General features: G+C 45.1%; 1 protein-coding gene across 7 annotated transcripts in view; it reads left to right on the forward strand.

Moving 5' to 3' along the window:
- Nucleotides 1-18,375, forward strand: part of Kis (chromodomain helicase DNA binding protein kismet) — a 152,386-nt gene that overhangs the window by 84,053 nt on the left and 49,958 nt on the right. For all 7 annotated transcript variants that reach the window (XM_077686459.1, XM_077686460.1, XM_077686458.1 and 4 more), the window contains 4 exons: nucleotides 2,265-2,473; nucleotides 5,882-6,089; nucleotides 8,414-8,556; nucleotides 14,573-15,157. In XM_077686459.1, the coding sequence (XP_077542585.1) occupies nucleotides 2,265-2,473; nucleotides 5,882-6,089; nucleotides 8,414-8,556; nucleotides 14,573-15,157 (1,145 nt within the window). The remainder of the gene's footprint in view (nucleotides 1-2,264; nucleotides 2,474-5,881; nucleotides 6,090-8,413; nucleotides 8,557-14,572; nucleotides 15,158-18,375) is intronic.

Here is an 18,375-nt window from a genome sequence, read left to right on the forward strand (position 1 = left end):
ATGGAGTAGCGCCCTTCCCAGAGATAGTTTAGGATCTTTCCTTGACGTATTTGGAGTTCAGGGTACCTTCTGTCTCTTTTATTGGTGCTTTATTCAGCAAGTCTCTTACCTTGCCACTCCTTACGTTGTTGGCTCCTCCTCCTTTGCAAAGTTGCTTTTGTGGGCTCCCAGTGATCAACCAACTTGCTGTTCTTTGAGGCCTCTGTCGTCCAGTTGGTATGTGGTATCTTCCTGTATAACTTCCGTTTAAACTGTAATGGCCGTTGCAAACTGCTTCAGCAAGCTTGTCCGGCCATTTTGTCAATTATCTCTTGCACTTGTGGCAACTGCCAGTCAAATTACAGACACACATTGCTGGTTGATGAAATAGTTTTTATGAGAAAAAGCATACGTCTTGGTAGCAGTGAAATCCATGAAGTGTGCACATTGTTGAAGTGTTTGGTGCCCACCTCGTGGTGGCATGTGCTTGAAACTTCCTATTATTTGGTGAACTGTTTCCGGCTCATTTTGCATCGTTTAGCTGTCAGCATTGGTTAGTGTCAGTCCCAGTCAGCCCTTCCTCTGTTGACATCCCTGACCATACAAAGTCAGGTGTGCGCTGGCAAAGTTTCTTCTGAAGCTTTATCTTTCCATTTTGCATTTCTTCTTCCTGTTAAAGGGACGCTGAAATGAATTTGCCCAACTCATATTTGTGCTTTTATTTGTCCACAAAAACATGAATTTTCATCGGTTTTGTGGTTGATATCGGCATTTTGGCGGCATGACTTGTGATTATCAGCAAGACTTGCGAATGTGTCATAGACAGCACCAGAAAATCAACTAGGGGAATGGGCAAGGAAAACTGCAATTCTGAAAGCCCGTTACTTTTGAAGAGCATGCATGTAAAAAATGGACGCATTTCGTCTGAACTATGCTAATAATTTCGTTGCTGTAGGCAGAAATATGTTTCAGCTGAAAGGCATAGAGTTGCATGCAACCGCCTACCTAGGAATGTGGCGGTGCGATTGTGAGCTACATTACAGTTGCAGTGCATTTTTTCCCCCAAATTTATTGTAGCCCTCGTTCTAGTTGCACCTGCTTGAAAATGTACTGCTTCCCCTAATTTTGGTTGTACCTGTACTTGTAGTTTAAAATTGTTGTTTCTTTTTGTGTGTGACAGTTGCGTGGGGGTCAAAAAGATATCGTGCTGTGGACATGCTCACACTTAACAATGGTGCTTGGGAGGCTCGTGGAGATAAGTGGCAGGTATCATAGAACGCAGAGTATTTTATTTGAAATAAGAGAAACAATCCCCTGCAGCAAATAGTTTTTACACGCTTTAAGCCAGTATATCCTTCTTATTCCTTTGAATGCTTTTTTTTTACATGGGGAAAGAAGGGGGTGTTAAAAATTCCAGAAGCTAAAAAAAAACAACCTAGGTGCTGCTTTTTGTAGAGCAAAACAATACTGATAACAGCATTCTTTGTTGCATTTGCAGGAAACAAATCGCCGTGCAAACACCAGCAAAAGTTCATATATTTCCCAAAATGAACACCGTAAAGTGGGAATCGGGGTCACAATGCAGTGTTTTTGTTTACAGCAACATAATAAGAACCCATAAATTTATATTTTGGAAATGTAGCAATAAAGGCTAGTCACTCAAAGGTAAAGTAATAGTTGATCTAAAAGGCAGCACCAAAGATCTTGTTTTAATGTGTGCTTATTTTATTTAGAGTATTCAAGGTGCCAGCGTACACTGCTGGAATTTTCGGCTACTTGTTTCCTAAGCTCCGCCAATCGTTCCCATTGTGTACATTGATGGGCCGTCCTTCATAACTAGCCTTTGTGCTTCAGCCTATTTGCTGTAAATTAACAAGTAAATTTATTCACTTGTGTAGCAAAAGGGTTAGATGTTGTAGTAGTTTTTAATTTGTGTGCAGTAGGCTAACACTTCTGGGAGGATGCACAAATACATTTTCTGGGGGGATAATGAATGTGACAGTGATGAGTTCAAGTACCATCTTGGGCTGTAGCCTTGTGGCAGCTTGTTAGTTGCTTGTAGACTGATGGCACAGGGACAGGTGATTTTACTTAATATGCATTCCATAAACATCAGGATAGGCCACATGCCTTTTTTCTTTTGTAGTTTGTTACGTCCGGTTCGCATTGTTTTCTGTGCTTAACTCCTTGCTCCCTGAGTAAGAAATTACTGTCTTTAGGCTTGGTCTCACTATCCCACTTGCATGTTGAAGGAAAGTTTTTTTCTGGTGTGTTCTCTCGTGCAGGTGGTCACGGCGAGAAGAAGCAGAGTTCTACCGAGCTGTGTCTTGCTACGGTGTGGACTATCGTCGGCAGGAGCAGCGCTTCATCTGGGAGGGCTTCCGTACAGTGGGTCGTCTGGAGCGCAAACGGGACGATACCTTGACGGAATATTTTCGTGCTTTCCGTGCCATGTGCCGACGGGTTTGTGGACGCAAGCTGGGTGAAGAAGATGGTGAGTGAACTTCATTCTATTCTACTGTTGCATCATTCCGAGCGATTTGTGACATCTCATAGTAACATTGTGAAGACCTCGCAACTTTTGTCTTTCAAAGACTGTTCACAGCCTTCTAGCTTCTTGCCTAGTATTATAGCCAACGGTGTTAAAACTGGAATATTTACCGTCAGTCACTGTTAGCTGTGCAGGTTTGTATTATGTATAGAAGGACTGTTACGGTAGATGATGGGAGTTTCTCGACTAAGGAAAAATTTTGGTCACCTGAAATTCTTGTCATTAAAAGGAAACCAAAACAAGCCTACACAAATGAAGTGCATATCTAACTCGGGTACAACTTAAAAACAACAACGCGGTTGCCCCTGTGCCTCATCACCGCAGCCGGCTGGGCGTTACTCTGTATTTTGAACGTGACATGAGTGGTTTCCGTGATTTTTCATACTTAACCTTCTTAAATGCCCAGCTGCATTGGCGTCAGTTGGAAAGCAGGTAACGCCAGAGGAAGGGGTAAGGAGTTACCTCCCGGCAAGCCAGTGGAGCAGAGGTGTTTTGTAAGGCTACCCTTTTGGTTGAAGTTTTCTGATTGGAAATGCCAACTGCATTTGTTTTCAGGGTTGAATAAACCATGCATACTTCTGGCTCTCAGTGTGGCGTCAAGGACAGTATGTCAATGTTTTAAGACCGGAGAAGCAACTGCAAAGCTCTAGTAGTCATGACCAAATGTGTTCACTACCACATTAGAATTGTTTCTACATTTCAATTTAACGTACTTTGGAATTGATGGACACAGTGAAACTTGTTATGGCTTTAGTTTTATATCCTAGCATGAAAAACATTGTGTGAAGTCATTCACAGAGGTGATACAGCTTCGTATACTGCACAGTTTTGATAGAAATCCGTTTTCCTGCGCCATGCTGCTCCAAAAGCTTGAAAATTGCAAAAATTGCGCCACACTGCTCCAAAACAGTCTGAAAACCAAGGATTTTGACGCTCACATCAATTTCAGTGGGGAAAAATGCTTACTGACAACATAATTTTCCAGCATGACCAAGGTGATGCTGTTTATAGAGGTTTCATTGATTCATCAATCAATCAATTAAAAAAAATGTGAATAAAACAAATTCCCAGAGATAATTATTTCGAAAGTTGGGTTGCACATGTTATATACCATGCGTTTCTAATGTTTTCCCATCAAAAACCATTGCAGAATGCTGCAGAAAAATACTTATGCGTGCTGAGGCGACAACCTTTTTGTGCAAGTTGATGAAACGGCAATTTTCGGGCGTCGTATCAGTGAGCACCGCCATCTTGGTATGGTTAGATAGGAAAACATGGCCGCTGGGCGAAACGGCTGCTTGTAGTTCAAGCGCACGGTGAGCTTCACTGATCTCTACCGTGGTTTAGGCTATGCTGGTGGCTGAGTTTTCATTCAGTCGTTTGATCTGTTGCGTAAGTTGCGCTGCTTGAAAGAATGAGTTCATCAAAAACAACATGATGGCCGTGATTTCGCCGTGGTTTAGCCCAGAGTATGAGGTGCGGTGCGTGCTTGAAGTGAAATTTTGGACTCATTGCGATGTTATTTAAATGCTGAGTTATTGCTGCCTTTGACAGTGAGCTCGCGAGCGGCGGGAGTGGGACAATCTACACGGCAGAAGTTGCGGCACAGGCTACGTCGCCGCGAAATGTTCAAGCAGCATCCGATAGCGGAACTGGTTATTATTGCACGCCAGTGATTTATTTATCCGAAGTAGAATTTAATGCCAAAAGCGAGGTGGCTAAACATACCAACGTTACTCAAATTGCGATCATGGCAAACGTGCGCTTTGGGAATTGAAGTGGGAGGGCTGGTGAGGTGCAACGACCATCACCTCACTTTGCGCAGCTTTTGCTGTGGCTCTGCACTTACGCGTACAGCCCGGTCTGGGATTACAAAAATCTAATTTCAGCATTCAAAGGCCTTATGGTTGCTGAGTTTTTCAGTTTGATATTTTCAACAGCACTTCTCGGTGTATATGCATAGAGCATCAGAAAAAAGCCTTCTTTAAAGGCTGTTTCAATGTTATGTTTCTACAAAAACAATTAAAAATGGCACTTGTCCCCCTCGAGTTGCCAGAAATTTGATTTTTTTGGCTCCTAAGATGACATAATAAATGCCGTGAACTGCTCCGAATCAAGGTTCTTGTGCTCCGAAATTGAGCGTTTGCTGCTCCAAGAACTGCTATTCAATCTGTTTCAGCTGTCTCACCCCCTGCTTTCAGAAAATATGTATTATAACTTGTCTGATAGCCATTTTTATGGGAAAGGATTATGAGATAGGAAACCTCTAGATGCCAGGAAAAATGCTTTTGCCACCATTTCGTTGTCTTTTGACAAAATGCATAGCTCACAGAGTAATGATCCACCCGGTGCTATATCCACTACCGCCGTGGTCTTCTGTCAAATCACTGTCATCACTAATTGATGGAGGCACGCAGTTCCCTTCCTCACTGAAGTCTTCATCTCTTTCGTTAAGTGCACCACCGCAGAATGCATGCGATGAGAAAGTTGCCATGTTTCTGAGCGCACAGCGCACACGTGAAAACGCACTGGAATCCATTAAGCTCATGCTGAACATTGTGGTGCGCCCTAGTGCAAAAAGAAGAAAACTTCAGCAGACAACGTTCACTTATTCCTCAAGAGATGGCGCATCATGTATACAAAGAATGCGGGCGCATCACAGTGAGAAAAACCGCGAAATTTAACCTTGAACACCTATATCGGGCTACGCCCCACAACAGATCACGATGGCCGTGTTGCATTGTTGGGCAGGGCCCAACAATGCAACACGGCAACGGAACACTAAGGGTTAGATGTAGCCAAACTCGTATGTAACGAATTTGTTAGGAGTCTGCTATAAATGGAAAACTCTGCTCAGGCAAGAACAATAAAATAAAGCATGCCACTTACCAATACAAGAAAAAAAGTTTATTGAAGAAGTTTAGATGTTTAGCACGCTATAACATCTTGAATGAGTAAATTGTCTCGTCATTTGTTTTCCTTAATGGTGTCTTCTAGAACTACGAGTTCATAGGTGAGCACTGGCCATGGGAGGCATCTGTGCGATTTAATTTCTTAACGGCAGTAGGAAGTTTACATCTGTAACATCCAGAATGGAGCACATTGCGTGCATTGAACTCTAGCCGTAAGGTTTTTAAAATTTGTATTATTCTGAATTTCTGCTGTAGATTCTTTTGTGCATGTCACAGTGTAAATACTATAGCCAAATTATGTCAGAACTTCCTCTGTGCCATAGTTGTAATGATGTTTAATTTACACCGAGGTAAGAGTGCTTGTACTGCTGTTCCATTTTTCGCTTGTGCCTTTCTGCAAATTGCCTGACTGGGTGGGTGCTCTTTGTTTGGTGTGCAGAGAACCTCCAGTACGTGGTTGAGCCCATCTCGGAAGAGCGAGCCACGCGCTGCTTGCAGCGCATTGAGCTGCTCAGCAAGATCAGGGAGGAGATACTGCCACATCCTGAACTGGAGGAGAGGCTCAAGTTGTGCCAGCCCTCCATGGATCTACCAGACTGGTGGATTTGTGGACGGCATGACAAGGATCTGCTCATTGGCGCAGCAAAGTACGTGCCTGGTGGGCGGTGTCTTTATATCTCCTCATAGGCGCAGGTCCCCGGGAGTCTTTATTGTTGCAGTAGGGAACTGCACCCAGTTGGCTGGCAACCTAAAATGTGTAAAACAACCTAATCATCCAAAGAGAATCTGTACGAGTGTCAATCACTAGCTAAACTGGGACCACTGTTGTTCTTTTTTTATATAAACGATTTGCTGCTTGTAATTCCCGAATTGGTTTCTGTCAGGCTCTTTGCCGACGATTGTATTGTTTTTAGGGAAATTCGCTCACTTGAAAACTGTGCTGTGTTGCAAGAATCCCAAGTTGCAATAGAGAGGTGGTGCGAGGAGAGGGGAGCAATGTTGAATACCAGGAAATGTGCATTTTTAAGAATAACACACAAAAAAACATTTTTTTCTTCCCAGTATTTGTTGCAGAACACTTCAATTGCAGAAGTCGCTGAGTATAAATATCTAGGCCTCACTCTGAATACTAATTTAACTTGGTCGTCCCATGTATCACATCCCATGTACCATGTCAGCTGCATTTACTAAGTTGTGTTTTTTGAGACTTAAACTAAAGTGTGCTCTGAGTCGCGTTAAGCTTTTAGCTTATAATACTTTTGTTAGCGCCAAACTTGAATATGCCTCTTTGATACGGGATCCGCACTTGAAAAAAGACATCTACATGCTAGAGCTCGCCCAGAGCAAAGCAGTTCATTTTATTTTTAGTAAATATGGGCGTTACGATTCTCTGTCGAAGCTCACGTCAGACAGTGGTATTCAATCCCTAACCGTTCAAAGATGCTTGGCTTGTTTATCCTTTCTCCACAACATCGTTGCTTCTAAAGTGAAAATAACTCCCTCAGCTTTAATACAAGTTTAAGCACAAGAAGGACGCGGCATATGCATATGCACTCCCTTCAGTGTATTTGCACCAAAACAAATCAGTTCAAGCATAGTTTTTTCCACGTACCATTTCTGAATGGATTGCGCTCCTGGAAATAGTTATTTAAGCCAGGAATTTTTCCTAAGCGCTTCAGGAGAACATTTGTCACTGAGTATATGCCTTGTACGGTGTGCTATGCCTTGGCTAGTCTACATTGTATCTTGTTTATTTTTATTTTCTTTTTTACTTGCAAAAATGTGTTCCTTGTGTTACAATGTTTTGTGTATCGCCAGTTTCCCCTCCTGCTTGGGCCCGAAAATCTGGCTTGCAGTATTCGCAATAAATACCTGAAGAAAAGTATCAGAAATTCTCCTGGTGCGCTGAAAAAAATGTTAGAACATTAATTGAGACTTGAACCCAGTCTTCATTGGTTAAGCCCAAAGCAGTAACTCCATAGCATGAAATTTAACATCTAGATTCATTTAGTGTATATAGGCTGCGGGTAATCTGCATATGCTGAAACCAGTAACTAGATATTGCATCATGCCAGGGTTCTGTGCCTATAAAGAGACTGAGATGAGACATCCATTTGGGAACAGTGGATAGCCAAATACTCTTCATTGGTTGCCAAAAGAAAGGGTTTTACGATTGATGCTCTTATAAGCAAAGTGTGTTTAGAGTTGCCTGCCATGTGGTTTATTCTCTGCTATCTAGTGACAAAGTGGCTTCCAGCTTGCTCATATAATAAGCATGGTTCAATAAATAACCTTGTAGGGGTACAAGTTTTCATTCATTCCAGTGTGAAAGTGAACTCTGTCCTAAAGTCAGCCCTGTATTTTTGATTTTTCTCGAAGCTATAGGAGAAGCGATTGTTAACAGTCAAAGTGAGGTGATTGCTCTTGCAGTGTACCAAGTGCACACTTTGGTTAAACTGTTCTCGGCAGTGGGCCTCAGGTGGTGTTCAAGTATCAGAGGCTGCCATGGCTGCTGATTTTTCTTCAAACACAGACTTTGATCTCCAGGATTTGGGAAATCTATGGGCCGAAAACAAGTGCCACATGCTGAGTTTGCATAAATTTAGGCCCACAAAATGAAGGGGTTTTACAGTACCTTGTGCTGGGAGGTAATGAGTATATGAGATACTTTATGAAACTGAATTAATTAGGCAGATTGTTGGTACGCATATTTTTGCGTGTTTGGCCATGGAGCCCTGTAATGCAGAATGTTGCCTGAGTCAGTTCTGGAGCTTATAAAACATGGTGGCTCTAATAGACAGGGATGTGGTAGGGGAAACAACACAGTTTTGTCTCTCCTCTCATATCCCTACCATGTTTTTAAGGCCTTGACATGGTAAGGGCAGTACTAACGAGCATGATTATTACTTTCTTGGAAGAAAAAAAACACTACGGAGTTTTTTTGCCTCCTTTTTTTTCTCTCTGCTTGCAGGTATGGCCTAAGCAGGATGGATTATCATCTGCTCAATGACGGAGAGCTCTCCTTCCGTGAAGTTGTTCGAGCACAGTCTGCCGCAGCAAAGCCACCAGTGATGGTTGTCAGCCACCATGGGCCTCCCTTTCCGATCATGTCAGGTGCGTGCAAATTGACTTCGAGCTGGTTATTCACATCAGCGACCGCGCAGTGGTGCAGACACACCTGTTGACAGGAAACCTACGCTCATCGTGATGAAGAGCAAAAACCTCTGGGGCTGTTGTTTCGTTCAGGCGACTGCATCTGCCTTCTCTTCCCAAAAGCTCTGCCATCTGCACCAACTGCTTCAGAGTATTGCCTGATGCAGGCTGAAAAAATGAGCTCAGTATGACATGCCTCTTGGAGTTCATTAAAGGAACGATAAAGCTAAAACCAAGTTAGCCTATATTAGAGAGTTTTAGCATAACGTTACTGTGCTTATGTTACTGTCTGCCGTGCTTGCACGAGTCGACTTGTTTGTGCAGGCTTTACCGTCGGCACCGAGCTTCCTGAGCAGACAAGTGTGCCCTCGCGTTTTGATTACAGCAAACGCAGTGCACTCGGCGCTTGATGCTTGGTGCAGCCAATAAAAGTAATCTTAGTTGATGTTGTTTATTACGTTTTGGCCGCCCCTACTCGTGCTAAGCCTCGCCCACCCCAAGTAGGTCAGATAAGTTTCTGAGCTCGCAAAGGGCTTTTACACCTCCAAAATTGTGCTGGGCAAGGTAGTGTAGGTTATTGAGTAGTTATTGCAACATATTGTACTCATTTAGTTTCTAAATATTTAGTGCGGGCGTAAATTCTAGTTTACCTTGATTCCAACTGTACTCAGTAAATGGCGCCACCGACATCTTTTCTTTTTAAAGCTCTACAGGTGATGGCTACAGTAATGTTATTGTGAAGGCTTAATACAAAAAGTGAAACATTCAAGCTACTTCAAACGAAAGCAGATAGCTGTGAGCAACAAAATTATGTGTGATTTGTTTTGAGACTTAAGTCATCAGATGCGCTAAAAGTGCACCACGACGCCCGTTAGTTAAGCCAGAATACGTAAGCCACAAATGGTGTGCTAAAACATGTCTTACTGCTTTCAGAGGTATACAGAAACTACCGATGCCGGTAACAAGGTAAACATTAACGCAAACATTGTAAAGATATGGTAAAACTCTTTTGGTAGATTAAGGTGTCCGGAATACAAATATATCATTGGCAGCAGCAGTAGTTGCTTATAAATGCAGGAAATGCCACAAGCTTGAAAAGAGGTATCGCTGCCCCATTCATTTTCCAGCACTACAATTTGTGACAAGAAAACTTCATTGATGGCTAATTGTGCATGGGAGGTGACACCTCCCAGGCCTCATGGGAAAGTTTTTGGGAAAGTTTTGTTGTGGGTGGTGTAGAGGGGTGGGACTTGATGGCCACTTGGTCTGGGTACTGCCATACCAAGGTGACATCAAAAAGGCCATGTCTGATTGGCTTCCTGTCTTCACGACGAAAGCGAAACCCAATGAGAACAAGCCCTTGTGCAGGGGTGAGACAGCTGCGCATATTGCGCCTTTCTGATACAATTCCATTTTCCTGCGCCAAGCTGCTCCAAAAGCACGAAAATGGCGAAAATTGCGCCAAACTGCTTCAGAAGAGCCTCAGCGGCACGGATTTTGATGCTCATGTCAGTTTCGGCGGGGACAGAACCCTCCCGCATCCCTGTCACCGCTTTTATCGTCGGTCAATCGCAAACACAGAAATGGCACAAATAGAAAGACTGAAACGAAGCAAGCGATAGCTTCTAAAACTCGATTCGCTTTCCGTCCGGGTTCGCTGAAACGGCCTTCTCGATTAGGCATAGCTGCGGAAACAAACATGGCCGCCGCCTGATCTGGCTGCTACCAACGCGCTCAGTGCGTATCGCCGATATTTTCCCTGGTTTATTTTACGCTATCAGCTGGGTTCCAGTCTATTCATACTATCTGTTGTGGCTCTGAACAGTGACATTAACGCAAGGATATGGTTTGAGATTGGTGCCAGATTACGGGAAGTTGGGCGGCTCGAAAAAAAGTTCATTGAAATGTGGGGCCTACGACTTCGGCGCAGTTTGTCCTTGAGTGCGAAACGCGGTGCGCGTCTATAATCGGGTTCGTGAAGTGAATTTTTTGGCTTGTTGTGCTGTTGTAAAATGTTGAGGTGTTGCTGTGCTTCGAAGCGCGATCGCGAGCCTCGGGGATGGAATGGTCGACACGAAAGTTGCGGGCTGTGCTGCGGCGCCGCGACCTGTTCAGGCAGCGCCCAATAGCTGCAGGACTACACAGTTGCCATAGAACGCGACTATAACACTTGATGTATGCAAAGTGAAATTTAATGCCAAAATCTAGGTGGCTAAACATTAACGCTACTCAAATGACCATAGGGTGAACCTGCGCCCCGGGGACTGAAACGGGTAGGCTGGTTGGGCTATGCGACCGTTAGCTCAAAGCTGCTCAACTGTTGCCGTTACTACAATCGTTCGTACAACACAGCCTGGGAATACAAAAATAATAATTAGCAATAAAACAGCAAACAAAAATGCCACAATTGCGGAGCCCTTAAATTTGATAAGAGTTTTAGCGGTCCGTCTGTTCCGTCGTGTACGTAGTTACCGTGTTCACCGGGACTCGTCTGGGCACTTGGGCATTCGTAGCCGTAGGGGGATTAGTTCCGCGGACCTGCCTTCGCCTTGTCCGCGCCTCCTCGCCCTTCCGCGCGCGTAGGCGCAGACCGGTTCGGTCAACCCGGTAACAAAGTAACCAAGAGAACAGATGGACTGCTGAAACTCTCTAATGTTAACGGCAGTTTTGTTGTCAGTATTGCGTGCAGGCGCAACACAATATCACCAGTTAGGAAAAAGGTAGTGCAGTTAATACTTTGTGATACTTTAAAAAACTCTTTCAGGTAAGGCTGTTTGAGTGTTCTGTGTATTCAAAACTGATTAAAATGTGCACTTGACCCTGCAAATTGCTGAAATAATGATTTTTTAAGCTCACAAGACGATGTATTAAATGTCCCTAACTGCTCCAAATCAAGATTCTTCTGCTCCAAAATCAAAATTTTGCTGCTCCGAAAACTGCTCCCAAATCTGTTTGGGCTGTCTTCCCGCCGCGGTGGCTCAGTGGCTAAGGCGTTGCGCTGCTGAGCACGAGGTCGCGGGTTCGATTCCCGGCCGCGGCGGCGGCTTTTCTGATGGAGGCGAAAAGCAAAAACGCTCGTGTGTACGAGATTTCGGCGCACGTTAAAGATCCCCAGGTGGTCAAAATTAATCCGGAGCCCTCCACTACGGCGCGCCTCATCGCCTGTGTTGCATCGGCGCGTTAAACCCTACAATCAATCAATGTTTGGGCTGTCTCACCCCTGCTTGTGGAATAGCGACAAGCGAGTAAAGTTGAGAATCAGACCCCAGCTTGCTGAGGGCACTTTGTAACAGGATTTTTAATGTCATAGCAGAATGGAAAAGAAATAGACGGAGAAATGCCAGCTTCAATTATTTGGCGGCAAACAAGGCATCACTGGCCATGGAACAAAAGCCAAGAGAGCTTGAAACACGTACTTGCAGTTAAAACAAAAAATTATTCAGCCTTCATTGTACCTTCAGTGCTTATTCAAGGACTCATTTTGGGAATAGGTGGGAGGAATGTCCACCTTGATAGAACTTTTTTGGTGTACCTGCCTACCATAAGGTTTTTGGTCTGCCCAACCAATGCTTATCCTTTTCCATGGTGAGTAAAAGCGTCGCAGTGTGTGCCCTTGGCCCTTTCCTTTCAATTCTTTTTTGATGCGTTGAAATGTGCGTCAAAATAAATAAAGTGGCATTCAAAACTTTTACCTTTCGTGTGCATTCATCCACTCTTATATTGATTGCCTTCCTCTGCGGCAGAACAAAGGGCATTTTCATTTTCAAGGGCATTTTCAAGCATTTTCATGCATTTAGACTGCATACACTACAGAGGGACTGTAGTCACCCTGAGAGGATGGTGCAATGTGTTGTGCATGCCTTGTATTTGCATTAACAGGACTAATCACTCATAAATTGGAGCACAAAGAAGCATCATTCATGTTAGCAATGTAACACAGAAATTGACCTGTGCCAGCTTACAAAATACAGTCAGAACGCTGGCAGTGCATTGTAATTTAGTGTTATGCACTTTGTATCAAGTGGACGTAGTATGCCATCATTACTAGGGTTTCGTGTGTTCACTGCCTGTATTCAGCTGCCTGCATTGTTGTCATAGGGTCAGTGTTGTTTGTACCCTGGTGCTGAGCGCTTTTTCACTGCTAGTTTATTGTACTACAGTGTAGACCATTTATAACGTAACCGCTTATAGTGCGGGACCGGATATAACGCGGGTTTTTGCGACCACCGGTTTGCCTCCCATAGAACTCAATGCATAAGCATACCGCTTAAGATGCGGTTGGCCGAAGCACAATACCGTTTATAGTGCGGTTTTTCGGCGGGTCTGCTGATCGACCGGCGCAGCTGAGGCATCGTTTTAGGGTAGCAAAAGAAAAAAGAAAGGGTGAAATCGGCCATCTGACGCAGCGTGCACCCCTTGCCCTCCTCTAACGTAGACACCCAAAGAAAAAAAAAATAGGCACCCTTTGGTTCGCGCGTACCTGACTGATAACCACAACTGACCAGTCTTGATGCACCTCCGAAGATAGCGACAGACAAGATCCGCGCGCGGCAAGTTGATTTTATTAATCGTGAACCGCATGGCCCGCTTTCGCGCACGAATCGTGCACATGAGCGTTGCGCTTTTTTTTTTTTTTTTTTCGTGCTCGTAATGACGATTTTGCGGTCGCGGTGGCTTCTTCGCGTGGCAGTGGGAGGAGCCTGACGACTTACACCAATGGGGAGACGCGTACCTACTGGCGGGAGATTCGAAGCGCTCCGAGCCGGCTAGCCGCGCCAGAGATGTTTAGGCTTACCACCGCGGTATTTTTTAATGAGCGCTTTCACAAGCAGCGTGGATGGCAGTTTATATTCCACTTTTCGCCCACATTATTAGCTCTTTTCTTGCATGAGCATCTTCGCTTGCGCCCCGTGCGGCATTTCAGCGAGCGGTTAGAAGCGGTCGCTGGAACTTACTGGAACTGCCTGCACCGCTTCACGGCCAGTGCCGACGCCATGTTGCCGCCTCATACCGCGCCGCCCACACCACGCCAGTTGTATCCGCACTGGCGTGCACTGCACGTTTTCGCGATACCAAATCTACCACTCAGTTCACGCTTTAGAACGTTGTTGCAGATAAGCCACCGCTCTTTCCCTTTCCGAACATTCGAGCCGCGCGAAGCCGAAGATTTCCACCACCAGTACGTTGCGCTGATAAGCAACCGCCTTCGGCATCGTGAACACAAGGTGGGGTTTAAAAAAAAAAAAAAAAAAAAAAAACGCTGGCGTTCTTATCACGTCTTGCTGCATCTGTTCATAGACGCTAAAAACGCAGCCATGGTCTTTCAAAACAAACACAACGGAAGTTAAAGCCGCGCTCGCCGTTTTGAGACCGCGCTTTTGCCCTGCAGCAGCGGCTGATGTTAAAAATAATACGAAATATGGACCGTGCCTTCGTTTTTAAGCGCTGTGCGTTTGAGTGATGATAAATATAGGTTGACTTGAGAGATAGGTGGCGATGTGGTTGAATTCGCGCGTGTTTTGGTTATAGTGCGGTACCGCTTATAGTGCGGATTTTTGCGGCTCCCGCGACATACGTTATAAGCGGTCTACACTGTATATCCGAAGGCAGGAAATACACTCTCATTTTTGTTTGACGAATTTCATCACAACTTTGTCGACATGTCCGTGGCAAGTGCTCTAGAGCCTGTCACGTGCTATTCTGGGTGGTTTATGTGAGAAGAGCTCATCATGCTGTTTTCAGTTTACTACAAAGAAACTCGGTTTGCGATAGTGGTGGGATCAGTAGCTTAGCTTTTTTAATATACTGTAGTTTCAGGATTGTTCTGCTTGTGTCTGCTGCATGCCTTACACAGGGGTCTGTTTTGGGGAATAGGATTTGTTGAAGGCAAGCAACCATGCCTTATGCTTGTGCATCACAAGCATGACTCAGTGGCAAGTGAATTCATCAGTTCCTCGTTTTCTTGTCTTCCCTCCAGTTGATACTGGTGTTCCTGGGACAGCAAAACCCATTGTCGACAACCAGGCATTGCAGTGTCAGGAACCTGTGACTCAGACTTTCCCCAAGGACGACATCTGCGTTCTTTTCCACTCAGGCGAGGCGAAAGTTGACAATTCTAGTGAGAGTGAGAAGCCTTTGTGTGAGAACGCTGGCGAGAAGGAAAAATCCACTCCGAGTGAGGAAGTCATGGCTAGGAGTAAGGCAGACAGCGAGGATCCTGCCCGCTCAGCAGATGAAGATGTGTGCTCAGAAGAGTCCAAGCCACTTCAGTCCTTGCTCACAGGAAGGGGTGGCCTAGAAGACGAGAAGCCGCTCCAGGGATCTCCAGAGAAGGAGCGGCCACCCCAGGAGAGCGGAGCAGAAGAAGAGAAGATGGAAACGGATGAGACTGACCAGGACAGTGCCACAGCTCCTGGAGGGAAGCACCAACCGCAGGAGGGAGATGGAGATCACGAGGACAGCAAGGTCGGGGATGAGAAAGTTGAAGAAAGCGATTTACAAGAACCAAAGAAAAGCGAGGAAGACGGTATCGCCCCTCTTGAAGAAGATGTTCCTGACAAAGGTTGGTCACTTGTTGGCTTAGTGTTACCACAGACAATATGCAAATACAGTATAACCTCATTACAACAGACCATGATAGTGATAATGATTTCAGTATGCTATAAAAGAGGTATAAACAATCCAAATACTGGTACTACAGACATTTATGGAATCGTGGATTAAGTCTACTACAATGTAGACCGCTTACAACGTATGTCGCGGGAGCCACGTTTCCCAACGCGAAACGTGGTTTGCAGCGTGCTGCTGGCGAGAACGTTCGTGTGGACAGTGTTTTTTCTGCGTGATTCGTGGGTTTGCGAATGCCTTGTCCTACCGAGTAGCTATCATTGTTCTCGCTTCGAAAATCCGGACTGCGCTGGTCTCCTACAACCACGGTCCCGAAGCAGGCCGCACGACAAAATAAAAAAGCGCGCCGTGTATTTTTTTTTCCCTTTCAATATTTCGAAGCAACGGTTAGGGCAGTGCTTGAAGGCTGTCTGTCTTCAATGACGAATTCCCAAAGAAGTTATCAATAATATGGCTAATCAGTATCGAATCTGTTGGAACCCGTTTCATCCAGGTGGGCCCCGGGACGATGGGCGTCGGAGCTTTCACCTCGCACCTCGTCACATGTTTGAAACATTCGCACGCTTAAAATGTTCACAAATTAAGGTAGCCGGCGTACTTTATGGGTGAAACGAACCATACTGGCCTCCCAGCCTCAACATGGGTTACTTCGAGTGTTGAGGTGAACGCACGCGTACATGCAATATCACTTCCCAGGTAATTGCGGGCATCCAAATTGATCCAATTCTTCATGGTGAAAAACAGCGCATCTAAGACGAAGACAGAGAAGGGAAAACACAAACACGGCGCTTCTCTGTCTTCGTCTTGGATGCGCTGTTTTTTACCATGAACATTCACCAACTTGCCCAGTTCGCCGCACTGGTAGATCCAATTCTTCTTCGTCGCCTTCGACTGTTCTCTAATTACCAAGCGTGTTACGTGATCAGACACTAAAGCTTGACGCTGGGTACACAGTTTGACTACTTCAAAAACAGCGCAGAGACTAAAACGTTAACGTATGCAGGCACAAACAGAGCAGCCTTTGTCACTGGTCTCTCCGCTGCTTTCGAAGTAGCCAAAACGTACGTGTTCCATAATATTGTTCTGCTTATAATTTCCGCTTCGTCTTTACCGAAAGGAAAATACTTGAAAATCATCGGTGGGACCTTTGTCGTCACCACCATACCTAATTTTATCACGTACTTACCTCGCGATGGTTTCCACCCAGACCCTGTGCGTAATTGTTCCGCTTCATTAGGAGCTCAAATGTACGACCTTCGTGCGTTCAACGCACAGAACACTGTCGCCAGAGAACCCCACGGTCTCATACTCATCAAGAAGCGCGCAACATGCCTGGGTGGCACGGTAAAACCAGCTCCTCTCTCACACGCCACCACCACATCAAATATACTCGCAGCCTTGGGTGAAGAAATTTTCTCAACTCACGCCACGGTCATAATGAAACCGGTGCACGGGCATAACACCGAGATAGCTCGAAATCGCCAAAACGGACCGGGTTATGCACGCCGCTGGCCGCGCTTGTCAAACCATCGGACAGTTGCGTTCGTCGCGCGAAATCATACCGACTTCAAGCACTGCCCTGGCCTTCGCTTCGGGGGAAAAAAAAAAAAAAAAAAAAAAAAAAAAAAAAAAAAAAAAAAAAACGGCATCCTTGCTTTTGTTGTTCGGCCTGCTTCGGGTCTGCGGTTGTAGACGGGAAAAGCGCACCCGGAATTTCGCAGCGAAAACAATGCTGGCTACTCGTTACGACCAGGCATTCTCAAACACACGAATCACGCAGAGAAAAACACCGTCCACACGAACGTTCTTGCCAGCACCACGCCGCAAACGTTTCGCGTCGGGAAACGCGCTTAGCGCGGCGGAGTGCAACCTCAAATATGGCGTCGCCGCCGCCGCGCAGGTAGCGCCGCCGCGCGGTCCAAGGCCCTGTGAATACACCCTATAGGCAATTGTACGAAGCCTAAAAATTATTTTAGGAATTTTAAGATATACAAATTGTTCCTACGTTCCTTGGCTATGATTCAAATTACATATATATCAACGCTGTACACAAAGTTTTGTTGTATCTTTGTGGGCCCGTCAACGTAGCAGAACTGGTGGCTCTGCCACTCTGCGATGCCACTCGTGAATACGCCGGTCTCAAAAATATGCATTCAAGCATACTTTTTTGTGTTGTCACAGAAAATTCTTAACACTTCAGTGGTGAAAAACGAGAAAAAAAAAAAAATCAGCGCTCTTAAAAAGCATTGCGCATCGCTTCGCAGCGCTATTCTGACACGAGCACCAGGCTATCTTGAAGGTGATAACGCGATACGGCGTGGTGCATTTCGCAAAATATCCCCGTCGTGCGTTGTCCAGACCTTACACATGAAAGTAAAACCGCAGTCCTCAAATAGGAAACACATTTTGTTTATAAATTCAGCGCGAAGTCATAAACAAACCTACCTGGCAGCACCTGTCGCAGTCTGAGGCATTTGAATGGGTGCGTCTTCATCAGAACTAAAATTTAATGAATCCACATCGTTGGTTGTCACTGCTGCTGGGGTAACAAAAATCGGCGGGTAACAAAAACAGCAGCAGCATCTGCCGAAGTCACTGCCACAGCTGTCCGCTTTTGCAGAGCGCGCCATGAAGGGGATGCCATTTTCACACAACTCGTTGCTATCACGGGTTCAAATTTCATTGTTGGCGCCCTTTCCGCACGCGAAATGTCAACAAAATATAATATAAAATCGGAAAAGGAGTTGTCCATAAATATGCCAGATGGCGTTGGTTGTCAGCAGTGTGTCGTTTTTAGCTTCCGCGGGACGTTTGAAATCATCGGAATTCCGTGTCCGATGGCCTATGGTGCCATAAGGAAAGAGTTAAGGCCAACAAACCTCCAGGATTACTTGGGTTTTTTAGTTGTTTCATCCTCTTGCGACACTATGAAGCACGTCACAAAATCATGCACATCAGTCTTGTTACATTTGCTGGGCCCCTGTTGTATGGCACTCCCTCAATGTTTTAATTCACCCATACTGTTATCATTACTCTCTTTCACTTCTACCTACACTTGCATATCCACTGTGTCTACATGAATATAAGCAAAGGGCAAGTAAAGGTCTCTTCTTCAACCTACAGTTTCATTTCCATTGTCTCCACACGGATATA

Source organism: Haemaphysalis longicornis, unplaced genomic scaffold (genome assembly GCF_048455015.1).
Source record: "Haemaphysalis longicornis isolate Haplotype H1 unplaced genomic scaffold, Haemaphysalis longicornis Haplotype H1 scaffold_1, whole genome shotgun sequence".
NCBI classification, from domain to species: Eukaryota; Metazoa; Arthropoda; class Arachnida; order Ixodida; family Ixodidae; genus Haemaphysalis; species Haemaphysalis longicornis.